At 40.6% G+C, this 21,034-nt stretch overlaps 1 protein-coding gene across 26 annotated transcripts in view; it reads right to left on the reverse strand.

The window, feature by feature from the left end:
- Positions 1–572: 572 nt before the first annotated feature.
- The window catches only part of DTNA (dystrobrevin alpha), a 207,222-nt gene continuing 186,760 nt past the window's right edge, over positions 573–21,034 (reverse strand). For 15 of the 26 annotated variants that reach the window (XM_069957618.1, XM_069957617.1, XM_069957631.1 and 12 more), the window contains 9 exons: positions 20,440–20,531; positions 17,278–17,391; positions 13,818–13,914; positions 13,266–13,286; positions 11,375–11,534; positions 10,726–10,815; positions 9,048–9,207; positions 7,147–7,273; positions 573–4,890 (listed from right to left, as the gene is read on the reverse strand). In XM_069957618.1, the coding sequence (XP_069813719.1) occupies positions 4,855–4,890; positions 7,147–7,273; positions 9,048–9,207; positions 10,726–10,815; positions 11,375–11,534; positions 13,266–13,286; positions 13,818–13,914; positions 17,278–17,391; positions 20,440–20,531 (897 nt within the window). In that variant the 3' untranslated portion in view covers positions 573–4,854. Of the gene's footprint in view, positions 4,891–5,825; positions 5,874–7,146; positions 7,274–9,047; positions 9,208–10,725; positions 10,816–11,374; positions 11,535–13,265; positions 13,287–13,817; positions 13,915–17,277; positions 17,392–20,439; positions 20,532–21,034 lie in introns of all 26 variants that reach the window. The other 11 variants (XM_069957633.1, XM_069957637.1, XM_069957638.1 and 8 more) reach the window with 3 other exon arrangements.

A 21,034-nucleotide genomic window follows, 5' to 3' on the forward strand; every position in this document is an offset into this window, starting at 1 on the left:
AATGAAGGATTAGAAAAAACACAGCTACATTCTTAAAAAAAAAAAAAAAAAAAAAGCACTGGATAACTCTTTAAATTAACTTTAAGGCCTAGTTCACACAATGTAAAAATAAGGGCAAAATACGATCTGAAATTAGATCATGTTCTTTATTTCTGTTCTGTATTTTGCCCTTATTTTTATGTTGTGTGAACCTAGCCTCAAAGGGGGTTCTTTGCTCTTCCTAAAAGTCTTCCTTTCCTACATAAAGTAACAATTCTGGCGATCCTTTTGTGTATTTCGTCATTCCTCTGTTATTCATCATAATTCAAAGGTGATATCTGGAGAAACATTTTTCATTGAAATTTGAGCAAGCTGAGTTACAAAAAAAAAATAAAACTTCCTGGTTTCAGTTTCAACACAAGGGAGTCACTGTACAGCCAGTAAGTGGCTGCCGCAGAGGCGACCCCCTCAACCACTGACTAGCAAGTAAGTACTTGTGTCAAGACCAAGACTGGGAAGTGCTGTGCAGCAGGGCCAGGCACCATTGAAACAGCAGTGGAGGGGGAGCAGGGCAGGTGAGTAAACATTTACGGTTTTGTTTTTTGTTTTTTTACCCTAACCTGGCCAAATGTTATTGAAAAAAAAATATTACCAGAACCTTCCGCTTTAATGTATGCTTAGACATCTGGACACATTTATCCAGAGAAAATTTTCCTGAAAAGCTAATGAGAGCAAGTGATGTTGTCACCCCCTTTACATCTCAGCACCATTCTTTACATTTTATATGTTACTGTATAAAGGATTTCTTGGTGGTGTCTCCACTCAAAAATACATGTTATCGTTGGTGGACAGTGCCATATGGGTGGGGTTTCATGACCATCGTGCCTCATCTCCCCACCCCTCTGTGACATCATTGGAATGGGCCAACCTGAAGACTTAGGCCCGACCCCCTTCGCGGTGTTATCAGAGATAGCTGGATCAGAAGTAGCTGAAGGAGGATTTCTAACCTTAGGGCTTTATCCAACTTCAGCAGCCACCGCTAATTAAATGCCGAACGATCGGGTTCGGATGGACTCGAGCATGCTCGAGGTTCGCTCATCTCTATTGACTGCATGTGGGCTAAACACCACATATGCCCTGCAGGACGACATGTGTGGTGTTTAGCCCACATGCAGTGAACTTACTGAAATCTTCTTTTAGCTCCTCCTGATCCGGCCAGTCCTGATGACGTCACAGAGGGGAGGCAATTATGTCATGGAGGGGTGGGTCCTATTTTGCCAAAGTAGACAAGGAGATAGGGCAGAACAACTGTGAAGCCCCACCCAAATAAGCTTAAGGATGGTGCTGAGAACTCCTTATCTGTAAAGGGGGGAGGTGACATTATCACTTTAAAGGCTATGGACACTTTAATATATGTCAAAGGGTACCTATTATTTAAACAAACTTCTGACATGTGATAGGTTTGTATCGGTTGGGGTGCGGGTGCTGAGACCCCCATCGATCGTTAGACTGAAGGGGAAAATGAACGCAGCAGTGTGCGCTCTGCCTCTTCATCTAATGTAACGATCAATGTAATTATGATGGGGTCCCTATGGAACGTACGGTAATTGCTCTACCGGAAGTTCCATAAGGCACCATTATAATTCTGTCGATTGCTACTTTAGCAGTGAGACAGAGATGAAGAGGCAGGGCATGCGCTGCTGCCTCTTCATTGTAACGATTGTCGTGGGTCTCAGCACCCTGACCCCAATCGATACAAACCTCTGACATGTCAGAAATTTGTTTAAACCTTTTAAAATATTTTTTACTTTGAGTTAAAATGTTCTAACTAGTGTTGAGCAGACTTGCTGAACTGTTCATGTTTGGCAACGTTCTTCAAACCTGAATGCTCGGCATTTGACTCCCAATGTCTGGAGAAGTTGGATAGTGTCCTAGAGAGTGCTGGAAAACATGTATACAGCCATAAAATGTATTCATGTTTTCCTGGCAGCCCTAGGGCAGCATCAAATGTCTTCAGGAGTCAAATACTGAGTGTTTAGGTTTGGAGAATGTTGCTGGACCTACTGGATCACTGGTTAGAACATGATTAATTCCCACCCCCATATTTAGGTTTTCAAACTGAGACTCTTCTAATATGAGATTGTCCTTCCCAGTCTATATATGCTGAATGTGAGTTCTGTCAATTAGGGATGGAGCTACCTTCAAAAGATGTCATGACCTAGCTTCACTCCTTGCTTTCCTTGTACAGCCCATAAAGGATCTCATCTTTGCTTTGCAGATACACAGTGACACAAAATATTTGTTTCCTATTTCCATACTTCTGTAAGTTCAGCCATGGGTACTCTTTTTTTTTTTTTTTTTTACACAAATGCACAGACTTAAAGGCTGTGAACACCTAATGGGCATTTTTATTTACTGAAATATTTTTCCAGTTGTTTATTTAACTGTTTGGTTCTGTAGCTTCTGTGTATCATCATACATACTGTTGCAAATCTGCAGAATCCCATTCACAGGGAGCTCTAAACTCAATCAGTTATTATATAATCGAGGCTAATCAGCTATGCTATGTTCTATGATGCACAGAAGTTGCAGAACCACAATGTTTACAAAAATGTATAAAATTTCAGTAAAAAAAAAAATGCTTCTAAAGGTGCTCGTAGACTTTATAGGGGTTATCCAGCGCTACAAAAACATGGCCACTTTCCCCCTACTGTTGTCTCCAGTTTGGGTGGAGTTTTGAAACTCAGGTCGATTGAAGTAAATGGAGCTTAATTGCAAACTGCACCTGAACTGGAGACAACAGTAGGGGGAAAAGTGGCCATGTTTTTGTAGTGCTGGATAACCCCTTTAATTTTGCGTAAAGGCAAAGGACAACAGAAGAAAAATCTAGTGCAAAGATGTTTATAGCCTTTATGTACAGTTCCATTCAGTCTGTGACTCTCCTATGTACAAGATATAGGTTCAACAACTAACACAGAAAATGGAAAGTCAACATTATGGTTCGCTGGCATGGCATATAAATGCCACTGTGTGAACAGACATTTTACAAACAAATGCGCTACATAAATGAGTGTTCCTGTGTGTCTTAGCTGTAATCCAGCGCATCCCACCATTAGAGTACTGTAGCATGCTTCCCTATATACACTCTTACACACGCAAGCCCTTGGGCTTTTCACTGCTACACCTACTTGCCCTCAATACACATGCAAAATGTCTGGCGGCCATAAGGCATTCAGAAAATAATTCTTAGTATATTCGCCGCTAATATGCAGGGAGGACATTTTGCTGCATTTTCCTGTGTGTGTAACTTAGTAAATCAGTAGGACTTTGCAATATCGCTGAGGCAAAATGGCTGCCTTCACTATGTCTAAGTGACAGATGTACTTTTACTTTGCAGGCATGCAGTAACAGTGAATACAAAGGCCTCAAAAGAACAAGTAAAAAAAGCTAAATAAACATCAAAGAACACAGTAGATATTCTATAGGTGCATCAAAACAGCAAAATAACACAAAAAGAAGACCGCGAGGCAACAGCAAAATGGAACAAAATGAGTTTCCGCTATGAGTTTGGGGGTTTATGGCACCTGTGGTTTATAAACAGCTCTATCCTTTCAGCTGCCAAGGATGGGCATGCAGTGCCCAGCAGAACCCTGCAGCAGTGAGAGGGTTAATAATGAGTCGCTCAAAACATAGTTCACAGTTTAATAGCATTTGTGTGGATTGCAAAAACTAGATTCTAAATAGTCTGAACATTGTATATATTTTGTCTTTTTTTGTATATGATAGTGTCTATATTGAAAATGAAAAATATATTTATATATAGATATATACACTAAAAACTTGTATGGCTGATTTGTGAGTTCTTGAGAGGAAAAGAAATATAAAATTATACAATTAGCCCTAAATGTATTACTTTATTTCACTTGGGCTTTGTACACATAAAACTCTAGAACTGTTTAGAACTAATCAAAATAATATTTTATTTAATGCATCCAATTCTGTCCAGTGACTGAAACAGAAGTAAAGAACTCTATGAAACTGCTGCCTTACTGCCATTATCGGATACACCAAACTGATATCCAGGATTGCAGTCCCAAATTGCAAAGTGCAAATCCTGCTGTAGAAGAATTAAATAAAAAGTGCTGTTGTCTGGGTGATGCCATCCATGTGCATTGCAGGGTGCTGGAGCCAGTGCTCCTGTTTCTCTAGTCACTAGCCCGACTATATAAAAAAGGGGCAAGACAATGCCCTGCACAATGGATGACATCGCAGCGGCGCTGCTTGCCTAGGTACTGCTACTAGATAAGTGGCTGAGTAGGTTCAAATGGAACTAAGGCACTCAGACATCTAGTAGTAACAGCTGCTATTATACAAATCATTGGCTTCTATGGTCCACCACGACGTGGTGATAGAGAGGTTCTCCTCTGGTAGTTTGGCCAGTGACAGAGAAGACATTTGCATACACCTGGTTGATATATTCAGTGTGTTTTTACAGTGCATTAGTAAGCTTGTCGGAACTTGTCTCAATACTTAATTCCCCTTCCCCTTGGAAGTTAGGGGGATGTCAGTTTCCAAAGATGAGACTGCCTGCCAATCTGCACTGGCAGCTCGTACATATATAATATATGACAATGAATATGACCGTATGTGCAAATGGCTATATTTTTTCAAATGCAAATTATGCTTTACGTTCAATTTTTTTTTTTTTTGTTCTTAAAGTAATCGTTAAAACACACACCTACAAACTACACGGTTTAGAACAAATGTGCTGTGCTACATTCCGGTGGACTCTGATGGGATTCTTTATACTAGAAGATGCAGCAGGTGAGGTCAACCTGCACTTTTCCTGCCGGATTGAAGGTTGGCAACCAATTCTCATGCTACGTGCATCTTCTCCATACTACTACTTTTCTGTAACATAATAAAAAAAAAACAACACAGAATACAATGTTATTCCTCCTTGCACATAAAAGATTCAGCTTTTTTTTTTTTTTTTTTTTATAAATTACTTAGAAAAACGTATAAACTTGGATCTAATAATATATTGCAAAATGCATTTACAGCATCTTTTGATGACATGACATGATTATCTTTTGGTGCATTCACACCACATTTCTGCTCTTTAGACAGGCACTTTACTGGCAAGCTCTCAAAGCTGGAAGGTGACGTAGAACCTGATGTGCCTGCTAATTTTAATGGGCTGAATGGAGTCTAGTTGCCCATTTTCTGAATGTTTATGTTTTCTGTGATGGTTTTATGCTCTGTTGGGAAAATTAGGGTCTTTCCATTTATAAGGATGTTACACTGACATTTACCACCTAACTAAACATTGTTGTAGTCCGTACATCCTACAATGACATAGATTTCCGGGCGTTACGCAAGCGGTGTTAACGTTGTGGCTGGTTGGTGCGTGTGTGTGTGTGTTAGTGCAATATCTCATTGGAAAACACTTCTTTCCCTAATTTTATACATAGATAACCTGTATCTGTCTGATGACTTAGTCGCTAGTACTGAGAGATTGCTCACTGGCAGATTAAAATAAAGACGTGAGCGCCCTCTGCTGTTTAAATACCTGCATTTTTCACTATCAGCCCTTACGGCTGTTCAATACACCTAACTATATAAAAAAACAATGTATTTATTAGTTTTCCAGGCAGATGCTTAATGTAGTACAGTATCTCTTTATCCTGACAATCTTTCTAAACAATACAGACAGCTAACCATGCCTGTATTATATTACCTACATTTACATGTTTAGGGGCATGGTGCCCATGGGCTGATTTGGTTACACAACTGCTAAATGTTGTAACACTTAATAATTTAGTACTATAGTAAAATATACTTACTTCAGAGGGGAAGGAAACAGAATAGTGCATTCAGCCCTGCAAACTGACCTGTAGGGAGAGAGTGAAGAGGCAGATGATTACAGGTGTATTTAGGGCTATGACTAGACATTTGTAGTGTGGTTCCTTTTCTTTAGTTACATAATTAGAGTCTAACTGAATATTTGGGCTCTGCAATTTTGCCTAAATTAATAGTATTAGTTTGGTCATGTAACTCATCACCAGGCTTCATTGCAGAGGTTTTTCTTGTTGTAAATGCTTGGATTAAGCCTGGTAATGCTAACCACAGACAGTCAATTTAGACAAAATTTTAGCCACCAAATAATTATTTAGGCTATAAATATGTAAACAAAGAAACAACAAAATTGCGTGTGTGGACACAGCCTTAGACATCTCGCATTTCATTTTTAGAGTGATTAACATTTTAGAAAATGGAGATTTCTTTCATACAAAGCTAAGATTCATACTACAATATTTTTAGCAGGATTCTCGCATGTCTATTACTACCTTAGGCCCAATTCACGGAGCAAAAACTGTGGAATTCCGCCGTGCCCAGTGCCCTGCAGTGAGTGAATTGGACATGACATGTCAATTCTTTGAGCGGAGAGAGGAGGAAGCGGACTCGTGCACGCGTGCCCTCTCATTCACTCACTGCAGGACACAGAGCATGGCGGGATTGCGCTGCAGAGAGTTCCGCTGTGGGATTCCGCTGGTTTTGCTCAGTGTGAAATGGGCATCTCAGTGTGAATTGGGCATCTTTCAGCACCCAATTCTTAGGGTCCTTTTAGATGAAGCGATTTTTAACGATTAACAACTAACAATAAACAATCGCAAACGGGATTGTTTATCGTTAACCATATAACACTGAATGATTGTTGCTAGTTACGATCATTACTACGATCAATTACTCCATCTGATCCCAGGAAAAGAATGAACAATGTGCAATTACACTGAAGGATTTGTGAAGAACAGTGAACAATTAGTGATGATTTTAGGGTCAGATCTAAATCAACGATGCATGAATGATTTTTCCATCGTTGCCTGCAATTACACAGGATGATTATCATTTAAATTCGAATGATATAACGATTTTTTACTCAATAATTGTCCCGTGTGCTAGAGCCCTTGGGGTTTTCTGGTTCACGTTCAACAAACTCTCCCCAGAGGAGAAAAATTTAGATCACTTAAAACTGATAATCCACTGTTCTTACCGCCTAAGTCATTTGAGAGAAAAAAAAATAGCTAAAGTAAATGTGTACTCCTCACTTGTTCAGACCAATGTACATTTTCTCCTTCAGTAGTAATGAAACAGTTTCAAATTTACCTGGTAAGCTTCATCCTGCAACTTTTGTTTCAGATACTCTTCCATCTTCAGCTCATTTTCAAGTTGGCGCACAGAGTCATTCTCGTACACTTCATCCTCGTGTCTGTTATATGGATCTTCAGAGACCCTAAAAATAGTAGTTATTTCAACTGATGTAATTTCCTCAAGCTTTTATAATCACCCTAGCATTTACATTTGCAACTTTTTAATAAGATTAACCACATGACCTTTAAAGTAGCAGGCTCTTAAACGTTTTAGGTAGGCTCTGATAAAATCATATTTACAGTACACTCCCAACAATACCATACAATATTTACTGCTCCCCTTGGCTGAAAGTATCAAGGCAGAAATCCAGGAATGGAAACCAATGACTACAAAATTGCCCCTTGCAGCTATAAATACATCATTTTATGACACTGAGCCCTGTCTCTGCTTATACGGCCCGGAAACGTACTTTGCCTTACCTATGTATGTAGCGCTGCTAACTAGTCACGACTGGTGTGGAAACTCTTAATCAAACACGACCCCCTGGAAGCGTCAGAGCTCAGGGACGGCCCCTTCTGTGACACTGCAGGCTTCTATAAGCCAACGCTCCAAGGAAGCTGTGATTAGTGAAGAGTTTTCCCAATAGCCATGACTAGTTAGCAGCAGAGGACCGCCCCAGTGCCTACAAAGGAGATTGGAAGTGTGGGCTTCAAAAGTGCTGTGCCTATTACATAAAGGCGCGCAACGCCTGCATAATTTGTATTGTCCCCTCTGCCTCTAATAAGAAACTCCACGCAACTGCTGTGAAACAATAGGGCAATATTTAAGCGGCAATGTTGTCTTCTGCAGGATTCCTTCCAAAGAGCACAACATGCACAGTGTGCAACACTTTCATTCCACTACACTAGCGTAGAATATGTGAGAGACGGAGATGACAATACAGCCTAGAGGCTGTCAAAGGAAGGGAGAAGGTAACAAGCAGCCCAATAGGCGTTGGTAACAAGTGGATGTGATGAACTAGGCTAAGTAGAGATGACCGAATCTAAAGAACACGATCATGTGGCATTTGATTACTGGCGGCAGCAGAAGTTGGATGCAGCTCGAGGAAGTCCTGGAACAGCCTATGGCTGTTTCCATGTTTTCCAGGCAGCCTTAAGGCCCTATTCCACGGGTCGTTTAGAGGAGCAATATCGTTCGTATTCGGCCGATATCGACCGCTACGAACGATATTCGTCCCGTGGAATAGAGTGCAACGATCAGCCGACATCGTTCATGTCGGCGGATCGTTGCAGTCGCTTGTTTTTCAACATGTTGAAAAACAAGCGACTGATATAGCAGCGATCTGCTGCCGTAGCTCCGTTGAATAGGAGCATCGGCAGCAGGCGCTGCTGTATCCTATGGGCTGCCCGGACGATCAGCGATCCCCCGGGCAGCCCCCCCAGCAGCTCCCCGCCGCCCCTCCCGCACTCACCCGCTCGCTGCAGCCGCGCTGAATAGCGGCGGCAGCGAGCGGGGAACGAGGAGCAAACGAGCGCTAATAGCGCTCGTTTGCTCCTTCAAACGACTCGTGGAATAGGGGCATTAGGGCTGCATCCAATGTCTTCAGTAATCAGTAATCAAATGTAGACGTTCAGGTGAACCTGAGCATGTGCGAGGTTAAGATATTTCTAGTGCTGAGCTTTTGTATTCCAGAGGGATTTTAAGGCTCAATTGGCTTATTACGAATGTGATCTTTTAGAGCTGGAGGGGTCAATTGTAAAAACATAGCTACTAAGGGATTCGGGGTCAGAAGTCCTATACTGCAATGCTGACAGGTTAGCTTTACAGAGGCTGGAAATGTAGGGAAACAATTGGAACAGATTCTAAAACTATTAAATACTAGAAAGTTCTGACTTAAAAGGATAACAGATACATACTGAATATTTCCAGCAGCTGAAGAATTATGGTTGTATGTTGGTTTTCTGGCATGAATTTGAGCAAGGAAAGCTTTCTCTGAGGTTGGAGATGGGACCAGATCATCAAAGTGAACCCTCCCATACTCTGCATTCATACTGCCTTCTGCTTCATTACCCACATCTAGGAAAAAAATTGATAATAAAACACATACTGTTATGAAAGTAAGGACATAACTTCAAACCGTATGTACAAAATGCCTCACCTGCAGCATTTAAATGGCAAACAACATTGAGAAACTGGATTAAAACTGAACACTACTGAGATAAGTGTTTTGCCACTTCTCTAAAACCTTATGGAACAACCTTCCAAATCTTAGAGACTCATGAGCAATTCCTGAAGATATTTTTAATGATAGACTTGTGTTATTTTGCACTTCATAAAGCTTTTTAAGAAAGAACCCTAGTTATTTCCTTGCTTATTGCTGAGCCGATGCATGAAGAGACCTTGTACGGCTGTCACCTTATGCACATTATGCGTGTATTAGTCCTTTCTGCTTGAATTATCAATACGATATAAACATAGTGATTTGCAAAGCAGCAGCATTAAAAGGCCACCGTGTATCTTTTCAAAGGGAAACAGCTATTGACATAGTCTCATTTGGCTCAGAAAATTATGTATTTACAACACACCTACCAAAAAGCCTTTGAGTAGTTGGCACAGAAACCTTACAAAACAGCTAAAAAGTTTGCATTCTAGATAAACGTAAAACAAACATACAAATAACACACAGCAGAGGTTGGGGGTCTGTAAATATACTTTAAAAGTTTTTCACAGTAATAAGCCTGAAAAGCAAAGTAAACAGCCAATATGCTTTATGATAGATTATTTCCATTAGAAATATCACCTGACAGACTTATCCACAAGGTAGGTAACAGTACCTGCACTCACCAGCTTGGTTCAAACGCTTTATTCCAGGCAGATAACACACAATACACAGTGCAATCCAATAAATATGATCGTTCCACGCTACATGAGCTTCAACGGGCTGTGTGAGCCCGTTGAAGCTCATGTAGAGTGAAAGGATCGTAGCCATGGCCATAGGGCCCAAGGTATAAACAACAACATGTTGCATCCTTCCTCCCGCAACAGTCAGTCAGCAATGGCTTCCTGTCTGATTTGTGATAATATCAGTAAGTGACACTACTGAGACAACACTGATTAAAGGGGTCCTTCCAACTTGCTAATTTATCCACGTCCACATAACTATCTGATCGCAGGGGGTCTGACAGCTGGGGGGCCCCCCACAATCTTAATAGGGACCTGAGTCTCCTGGTAGAATGGAGTGGAGGGTCATACATGCCTGTTGCTGCTCCATTCATTAACTGAGTGGGCAGGTCCTGCTCTGGTAGGGATAAACGGTGAGCAAAGGGGGAACAAAAGGTGCTGAAATGGGAGCTGCTGGGGATCAGGGTAGGAAAGTATCACTTTGAAATGTTTCTTTCGTCCAATTCCTTGCTCTTCAGAAAATAAAATAAGTGAACAATTTACTTTTTCTTTTATTATTATTATTTTTGAATAACCATTAGCAACCAGAACCTAAAGGCCTCAGTATGTTAAAGTCCTTTGACCAACTTCGCACAACATAACACTACACTACACAGGTTTCTTCTTCTGTTAAACATTCGATTCCTCTCGTACCTGACTTGAGCTCCTTCACTAGAGAAGACATGGTGTTGGTTATGGAATCAGCTGCCACCAGCAGGTCATTCCGCAGATTCCTCCTAGCACCTAAATGATGAAATAAATAAAAGACACAAGACATGAGTGATATCTGCTGCACATAACAAAGGCTCTGAGATATTCAAAGCATTTCTGTACTACTGATAAAATAGTTTACTTAGACTATACAGTTTGTAAAATCCTTGTCCTTTTCTCTGGATAGTGTGACCCCACACTCCAGAAACACTTTCCTGTTAATTGGCTATTAATTTGGCAAACTGGCACAAGTGTGTGTAGTAGAGATACAGGAACCAGACTGAGAGCTCCACTCAGAAGTGGGAATGGTACAAAGTTTTTTGTGTGTGTCTTTTCTTAACTGCTAAACTTCTAAAAGGTGTCATCAGGACACCGGCCAGAGGCTTTGTATATCCCTTAAAGAGGACTTCCATCCACAATGAACAAATGCCCATATATTAGCAAATAAAAATATGAACACTCTGTTAATTCTATTACTTACAGAGACATTGGCTTTCTAGCAGCAGCTGTTTCTTCTTATGTAAAAATATAAATGCCTAATTGATATTCAATATATATAGTACAAGGTTAATCATTTTATGTTATCACTTACTCTGAGCAAACGCCTCTTGCACATCTCCACCAACCCCTGTGAGAGAGTCCTGAGGAGTGTGCGTTGGGGTGGAGCAAGCTGATGCGGACCTTATAGGCATTGGGATAGGCCGGCTGATGGTATGGCTGGGAGAAGAGCGAGGAGAGCCTGCCCCCTGGGTCTGTAAAACAAATAAACATCAGTAAGAAAATGTATGGATGAGACTGTATGTACATTTGTATGTGTTTTGTATCTGTGCAATTGGGGTCCACAGGACAAGAAGCTCATCTAGACATTGTCATTATGCATTCCTGACTCTTGAGGCATCTGCTATTTAGGAATATTAGGAATACAACCACAGTCTATAATTGTTATCACTGCACTATAGATGTTATCAACAATGCAAGTCTACCCTGTCTTTACATTTCGGCAATCACCCGAATAAAGTATTACCCATGCCACATGCAAACTAACTATATGTAGTCATCAGGACGTGAAGCAATGTGAAACTAGTCACAGTACTCAGTTTAATACCATGCTCAGCAGACATGTCTGACAGGTAAAAAGGCTTCTATGTCCCAGCAGCGAGTGGTAGAAGCCTCTCTGTCTGTCAGTCATGATTACAGACTCAGACACAAAGTACTGTGAGTAGTTGCACTCTGCTCCCTGCTCCGATACCTATAAATAGTTCATTTGCATTTGACACGAGAAAGATTAAAACTATTTTTGAATTATTGCAGTAACATAAAATCAAGATAAAGATATGGTAGGGGCAATGCTAACAATATCTACAATTCAGTGGTTTAATGGGGTCAACCCTCCTAACAGGATCCCTTTAACAACTTGTCAAGCGAGAACAGCAACAACAAAAAATCCCCATATTGTCTAAATTCTATTACAAAGAGGCAGAAAAATCAGGAACATTGTTCCCCACAGCAGTTCGTACATAGAAGCTAACCGTATAGATATGACATTTGCACAATCCATAATTAATAGAAATGAAGCAAAAATGGTAACTATGTCACAGTCATGCATGTAATGTGTCAGACTTTATGCACTGATCAGGTATACAGGAATGCTAAACATATATTACAACTTATTTGCCATCTATAGCAACAGCATGCACAACAACAACTTAGATGCACTACTAGCAACTACATATCGTCAGTCCTACACAAGTCAGATTGATGTTTCACATCATTATAACGGCCATACTTTATCACTGTTTCATAAAAATATAATGCTCATATTTATAATGGGCAAATACACTAAGACCGTTGTTCTAGACATATATTGCAAAATGGCCACAGATTTCACTCTTTGCAATCGACAGTTAATGATAAAGTACGGTGTGATCTAATCTATGCTTGCTACAAAGTTCCTGGTGTTTGTGCAATATATATAACACCCAGCCAGAATGAGGCGCATTTGACAATTACCCGAAACAGTACAGAACAACCATGGTAGAGTTATCTATAGCAGCTATTTAGAGCACAACCAACAAAAGCTGAAACAAAAGTAATGTCAAAAGACAATATTTTACAAATGAGACAAAAATAGTTTGTGCGCATTTGTGTGTGTATGTGTGTGTGTTCACTAGTAAGTACAAGGGAATACAGACTAAAAATAGACACAGGTTATTGTACACAAAAATACGGAAACGTTCTGTTAGACAAAGAAAACTTTTTCTAGATGTCTTTATACCAAATTTAAGACACATAAAATCATATACAGTTTTTTTAAAATAAATCTTAGATGTCCAAAATTTCAAAACACCTGAGATACCTTTACAGTCATGTGTTAGATTCTTTTTAATTTTGATTTTGTTAAAATAATGTTACATTTTTGCATATCATGCCAATACAGCCAAAACATGCACCAGGTAGAGGCAATATACAAGAGTAGGACTTACTGCCTGTCTCAGCTCTTGTTCCTGTAAAATGTTCATACACAACAGAAAACACAATATGAAGGATTATTAATATTCCTGAGGCCCCCCAAACTATTAGAGATTGCAAATAAAGTTAAATTTTTTTGTTTAGGATTAGAAAAACACTGCTGCCTTCTTCCAAACTCGGTGCCGCACGTGTCCACAGATTGTTGCTTTCAATCTCAGACTTAAACACCAGACACAATCCATGGACAGGCAAAGTACTGTTTTTGGAAGTAGGGCTAGGTTCACACTGCAGCGGAGCCTCCACTGCAGAATCTGTTTGAAATTACGGGACAAAAAAACACTGCATGCAGCGTTTTCTGTCCCGTTACACTCCTGTAAAGTGACAGACCCAAATAAAGTCAGTGAGGTCTGTTGGACTCAGTTGGTGTCTGTTGATACAGTGTTCAGTTGTGTTCCATTTGCCAATGTCGAACAGCAATAGAGTCTCCGATGCAGTGTGAATGCAATACTTATACAACCTCTCTACTTCTACGAAAACAAATGGTGCAAATAACTTCTGTCCCTCACCTTCAAAAGTTTCATGAGCCCTTCAAGCTGTACCATCAGCTCCCTCCTGCTTTCTTGCAACGCGGACATCCTCTGCTCAAGTTCATCTTTTCGCTGTCTGAAGGATGACAAGAATCAGATCAGAGAGCTCCTGAAACACCCGTGAGAGATTACAATCAATCCCATCATTTAAAACCTTCTTGTCCCTTCTTTTAGTTGGCAAAGGAAAAGATGCTATCTCACAACTTCTGAACAAGTAACGTGCACAAAGAAATTAAATGGGAAATATATCACTGAGACAATCAAACTGCTGTATGCCACAACAAGAGTTTATGGTGACACAGTAAACACGAGCATAGAAAGCTGGCGTCTCTGTGATTAATGTGGAACTGCGAGTTCACTGTCTTCCGGTGTCTGCAATAGTACATTGCCAACTCATATGCACATTAATAAAACTGCTGAAATCCAACAATAAAGACAAGTGAAAATGCTTCCATTGTATTTTTTTTCAAACATAATCCATGTTGCGGCATGCTTGTTTTTTCCCTCTTAACTGTTGAATGGGGTGAACTACGCAGCTGTGTACATTATTATCGGCACGTCTGCTCTTATTTGATGTGTTATAGGTAATTATCCTGCTGCAGTATAAATCCTTTTCCAAAGACGTTCAAGCCAGAGGGTACTGTGCAGGGCAGGGGTAGAGAACCTTGGCTCTCCAAGTGTTGCAAAACTACAACTCCCATCATGCCTGGACAGCCAAAGCTGTATCCATGTTTTCCTGGCAGGCAAATGGCGGCATCCAATTTCTCCAGACGCCGGGAGTTGAATGCAGAGTGTTTGTGTTCGGCCACGCTGCTTTGAGGTCACTACTAACCTTCTTAGTACAGTGGTCCCTCAAATTACAATATTAAAGGGAACCAATCACCTAAAAAATCAATATAAGGCCAATAATCTGTGCTAATACACCCTCTAACACACTTTCCACACAAACCTATACACCCCAAAATCATACTTTGATCTTGTCTCCGCCGTATGCTAATTCCAGTAAGGTAGTCATGTGGGCGTTCGTTCAGACCAAGTAGTCACGGCCTCGGGGGGGCGCGGTATCGCTGTTATCACGCCTCTATAGGCGTCATTCACAGCCCTGTCACTGCATCATCATTCGGGGACAGAGCCTGGGACTCTTATCCCCTTCCTCCCCCTCCTCGCTCTCCTCATGTTCTCCGTATAACTCCATGGCCCTGTGACAGCAGCGACCCCCCTCCCTCCTCTCCTTTCCTCCTTCTGCAGTCGGTGCTGCGTTCATCTCCCATCTCCCTCTCTAGCGTAAGAGACGGAGCGGCACCAGAAACGCACGGGAGAGAGAGGAGGGGGCCACACACAGTAACTGCTGGAGAGGACGGGGGATATGAGCGTCCCTGAATGAATGATTCTACACCAGCAGCAGCTGGGTTAGAATCATCCATTCAGGGAAGCTCAGTGAAGCAGCAGCAGCCTGTGTGAGAGGACAGTTCACACATACACAGTATAGGGAGGATAGGCAGCTGCTGTGATGGTTCTCAGTTACACAGTCCCAGCCCCGCCCCGGATGATGATGCAGGGACAGGGGGCTGTGAATGACGCCCATAGAGGCGTGATTACAGCGATACCCCACCCCCTGAGGCCGTGACAACTCGGCCCGAACAAACACCCACATGACTACCTTACTGGAATTAGCATACAGCGGGGACAAGATCAAAGTATGATTTTGGGTTGTATGGGGCAGAGGCAGATTCTATAGACATATGTGTGGAAAGTGTGTTAGAGGGTGTATTAGCACAGATTATGCCTCACATTCACTTTTTATAGGTGATTGGTTCCCTTTAATTGGTTACAGGCTGACCATTGAACTTTATAGGAAAATGATAACTGGTTCTGAAGCCTCCATAATGTCATCCCAAAATGAGGAAAAAATGGAGATTTAAAGACAACTAAGCATAAAACTAACATGAATAAAGCAAGTCCTTACATAGAACAGTCAGAAAGAGCAACTAGAGACTGTCAATTACTTCCTATGTAGAGGAGTGGAGCATTTTCAGGGTCCTGTACAGATCACAGGGTTCCAGAAAAATAAATGAAGCCGCCCTTACCTGGTGCCCAAAGGAGAAACTCATCCTGGCACAGGTAAAGAGCAGTACAGAACATGTAGTATCACACTGTACTGTACGGAGGTGCTACTAGACAACTAAACACTGCATCCACTTCAGCAATACTGGGGTTCCACAGATTTACATGTTCCACAGATCCTGACAGTCTGCAGCATTTTATGTTGAGTCTGGTCTCAGGTTATGATGGTCCAAGAAGAATCATTGTATGTTTAATATATTGTAATCTAAAGTCATTGTAAGTTGAGGGATCACTGTATCACAGCACACTCTTTCCTTGAGTCACTGGTCTCTCTTAGTAAACCACTTTCATTACTGGCCTCCTGATGGTGTATAGCACTATCTTTTATTATGCCTTACTGTGTTTTACATGAAACTGATCCAGTTTGAGGAATGTTTTTGATTGCCATGCACTTAAGAAACTCCCATTCTACAGTAGCTATGATTTCCTTAGAATCCCAATGTAGATCCTAGATTCTGACTGTCACAATGGCACTGCCTCTAATGCCTAAAATCAAACCCATCTAGGAGTTGTCAGAATAATAAAAATTAAGTATTTTGTGCTTGCACATTATCTTGAAAATAAATCTGCCAATTTTCATATACAGCCCCTGTGCTGATGTGTGCGTCTCTACTGTCACATACTACAGAGTCTTTGTGCAGCCTGACCCTCAGTCATTGCTTTCGACCCTCCATCTGACCCATCTTCTACAGGGAATAAAGGTCCAGAGAGAATGCTGTAATACAGTACGTTTTAGGAAGGCGCAGTCTTTGGGAGCACAATTCATATTCCTAGCCATTAAATGTTGCTATTTATTTATTTAGTCACTTCTTACAGCAGCTCAGCAGGGTCTTGAAGTTGCCTTTACAAAGTATTACATCTGAGTAAATATCACACAGGGAGCTGTGAATATTACTTTGTTTGGTCTGTCTTTCATAGGTCTCTTTATGTAGTCATCTCTTTATTTAGCGTCTCTGGCTACTTAGTTTTTCCATGTACTTACAGACATAGGCAAAGTACTAGTTTTTAGTTTAGAGAATGAATACACTTATAAAACAAAGGTGTCCCAAAGTGCAAACAACCTATTTATATCATGGCATGACAAATAGAACACTTTGTCACATTACTGTTGCTTTAATATCTACAATTGATGTACAGTGGTTTTCTAGGCTGTGGTCTGGGGTTTTTTGTCTAAGGTTTGCTTTGAAAGACAATTCTGCTATCAAGATGACTGCTCTGCATACCCACTCATAACAGAATGAACGGGGACATGTAAGTACTCTGCTTCATAGTGATAATCTGTAGCCAAACTGGGGTGGGTTTTCTCTTTTGTTACCTGAGCAGTCGGAGTTCTGCCAGAAGAGTGGGATTCTGCTGTGCTTTTTCTGGTGTGGGCTGGGAGGCCTGTTCGTGTTCAATTCTCAACCTCTGTATTTCCTGCAATATTTCTCTGAAAACAGAAGAGGGATAAAAAAAATTACTCTCACATACAGCATATACTAATTTAAAGGGATTTTTCAGGATTAGAAAATCTTGGCCACTTTCTTCTCGAAAAAAAAGTGACTCTTGTCTCTCGTTGTCTAGGTAACAGACCACCACTCTGCTCTAAGAACAGTAGTCTGACTGGTTTATATATATAGTTTACATATATTATACAGTATATATGCACAATACAGCTCTATGCATCTACATTATACCTATATATACACTAGCCAGACCACTGTTTTTAGACTAGAGTGGTGGTTTGCTGTCAACAAGGGAAGGAGAAGGAGACAGGTTTGCTAAATGAATATATTTTGCGAAAATGTTTAATATGACAAGCCCTACAAGATTAACTATAAGGGTTGAGAGGGTTGAAATGGAAAGAGACAATGCTGCATGCCCAAGCACAGCTCAGAAATCATTGTGACTACAGAACGAGCTAAAAAGACTAGAATTGTGGTGTACCTTAACTAAAATAACTCCCTTGACTTTCCCTACCAAAAAAAAAAGTTATTTAATACATCATTTAATGCACCCAGAAAGTCTTCAGACCCTGTTACTTTTTTTTTTTTTGTTATGTTGTGGCCTGCGTTTTCGCCCACCATTCTGCACTTAATAATGACAAAGTGAAAAGTAATAACAGGATGTTAAAAATCTTTGCCAATTTATTGAAAAGGAAAAATATATACAGTGGTACCTTGGTATAAGAGTAACTTGGTTTAAGAGCATTTTGGTTTAACAGCTCATAGTTTTTAAAAATTGTGACTTGGTTTAAGAGCTCCCTGTACCAGGTGGGAGCACGAGTGGAGGAGGGGCATGGTCTGCATAGCGTGGTCTACAGCCCTGTACTCTGACCTAGGAAGTCTCCCTCACCTTCCAAATCATAGCAGATCCATTTCAGGCTGGGGCTTGCATCAGGAGACAGGACTGGAGATAATCTCTTCATAGCTGTAACCCCTCTCTCCCCAGACAGAGAGTGCTGCATGTATGTGCCCACATCTGCCCTGCTCATTCCTTCATGCTCCCTGCAGTCTCTGTCAGCCCTTGTGTTTCCCATACTCTCCATTACTGTACAGTAACTTATAATATCACATATTCTGCTGTTTCTGAATGTTTGTTTCATTAGTTTTACATCTTATTTAGAATAATAAATCATTATTTTTGGGGTGTGGAACCAATTGTCTGCATTTCTATGATTTCTTATGGGAAAATTTGCTTTGGTTTAAGAGTGGATTTGGATTACAAGAACAGTCCCGGAACCAAATATGCTTGTAATCCAAGACACCACTGTACACATATCGCATTGATATAAGGGTGCCTTTACACAGAGATTTATGACAGATTTTTGAAGCCAAAGCCAGGAACAGACTATAAACAGGGAACAGGCCATAAAGGAAAGACTTAGATTTCTCCTTTCAAATCCATTCCTGGCTTTGGCTTCAAAATCTGTCAGATAAATCTCTCTGTGTAAACACACCATAAGGGCCTGTGCACACTGAGAAAAAGAGGCAGAATTTACAAGCAAAGTTTACGTGGTGGATTCCGCTTGTCATTCTGCCTATCCTATTGCTTCAATTAGATTTCTCCTGTGCCTCTGCTTTCCGATCGAAGAATGAACATGTTCATTCTTTGAGCCGAGAGCAGAGGCACACAAGAAATCCTATTGAAGCAATAGGACAGGCAGAATTTCAAGCAAAATCCGTCGGGCAGACTTCGCTTGCAGGTTCCGCCTCTTTTGCTCAGTGTACACGGGCCCCTATGAGTCTCTTTACAAATAAGGTTTACACACCCGTATTTCCTTTTATTTTTGTCATTCTTCTGTGCAGACCATCTCAAGCTCTATCAGGTTGGATGGGGACTGCCGCTGGACACTATTTTCATGGCTCTTCAGAGATGCTCCATTGGGTTCAAGTCAAAGATCTGTCTGGGTCACTCTGGGACATTCACATAGTTGTCTCTAAGCAACTCCTGTATTGTCTTAGCTGTATGCTTAGGGTCGTTGTCTTCTAGGTAAGGGCCCTAATACATGGGACGATTATCGTGCGAAAACTTGTTAAATCGTTCAAATTTAAACGATAATCGTTCTGTGTAATTGCAGGCAACGAAAAATCGTTTGTTTGTCGTTGATATAGATCTGAACCTAAAATTATCGTTAAACGTTCGCTAATCGTTTGCTGTAATTCCACGTTCATTCGCTCAAGTTCTGCATTTGTTCACTAATCGTTCAGTGTAATAGCACATTGTTCATTGTTTTTCTGGGATCAGAACGAATAAACGATCGTAACTAAAGATTATCACTCTGTGTAATATGGTGAACGATTTCAGGTTAACGATTAACGACTAACGATAAACGATCACAAACGAGATTGTTTATCGTTAAAAATCGATCAGTGTAATAGGACCCTAAGAAAATGAGCTTTCCTTGTTGTTCCTATGGAAAGCTATTTCACAGTTCTTACAGTAAAGACCCCTTTATGCAGTAACTAAACAGCTTCATCATTATGTTTGTGTAAAAGGGTTCTTACTGTCCACATAAAATGTTAGTATCCCTTTTTAATAAATTTGCAAAACTGAGTGCAGACTAATGGGGGGGGGGACCTTTTTAACAAATATTTAAGATTCAAAATGGCTTCTATAAATATATATATAATATATATATATATATATATATATATATAATGGTTTCATATAGCAACAGGGATGTTTGATCATTATAACTGTTACAACGACGAAAATAACAACAATAGTAGTAAGTGTACATGCCCATGTGTCAAATGTAGTAGATAAAGAGCACTCAATAGGCAAGTTCATCATTGCAATATATAAGTAAGCTGGCCAGAGTGTTGAACAATTGTACGATGTGCAGCCTGGAGGAATTTCTAAAGTTATCAAGATCTTCACTATCAAGATAACTTAATCCAGTTCCAAGTAACATTTCCCCGCAGTATAATGACTTTACTCACAAAGTGTCCACAAGAGAAACCATAAAACCTTCTACAAATGACAGATACCGTACCTATTTTTATTTTCCAGCTCTGCAATAAGCTGTCTTTGCTGCTTATTTGCATCGATCGTAAAGGAGATGTCTGGGCCTCTCTGCTGACTCTGCTGTAATAAAACAAAACATTCTTATCAAGGATCTCCCCAGCGTCCCAGCATAAGCCGCACAATGACACCCAATAGGGGAATAGACATTCCATTGCAAGATGCGCTGAATGGATAGAAAAACAAAGCCATATTTTCAGTTCAAGCTGTTTTCCTTGAAGGAATGCTGTTTTTTTTTTTGCACATGATCGTAAGTACCAGAGTATTCTACATGAGAAAATTTTTAAAAATGTGGTCAATGTTAAAGGGGTATTTCCATCTTACACATGTTGGCATAGCCACAGATTACTCCTTTAATACTTTATGTGGGTCTTGTTCATCTTCCCAACCGGTGGCTCCCCAGTTGTTGCAAAACTATGATTTTAAGGATTCCCTATGCTATAAAAACATGTTGGAAATTGTAGTTTTGAGTCTTGCAACAGCTGGAGGGCCCATGGTTGGGATTGCTGTTCTTGGCAAATGGAGGTCCAAGGAGCTTGCCTAATTTCTTAAAAGGTATGGGTCCC

The sequence above is a fragment of the Dendropsophus ebraccatus genome, chromosome 2, assembly GCF_027789765.1.
Source record: "Dendropsophus ebraccatus isolate aDenEbr1 chromosome 2, aDenEbr1.pat, whole genome shotgun sequence".
In the NCBI taxonomy this organism is placed as follows: domain Eukaryota; kingdom Metazoa; phylum Chordata; class Amphibia; order Anura; family Hylidae; genus Dendropsophus; species Dendropsophus ebraccatus.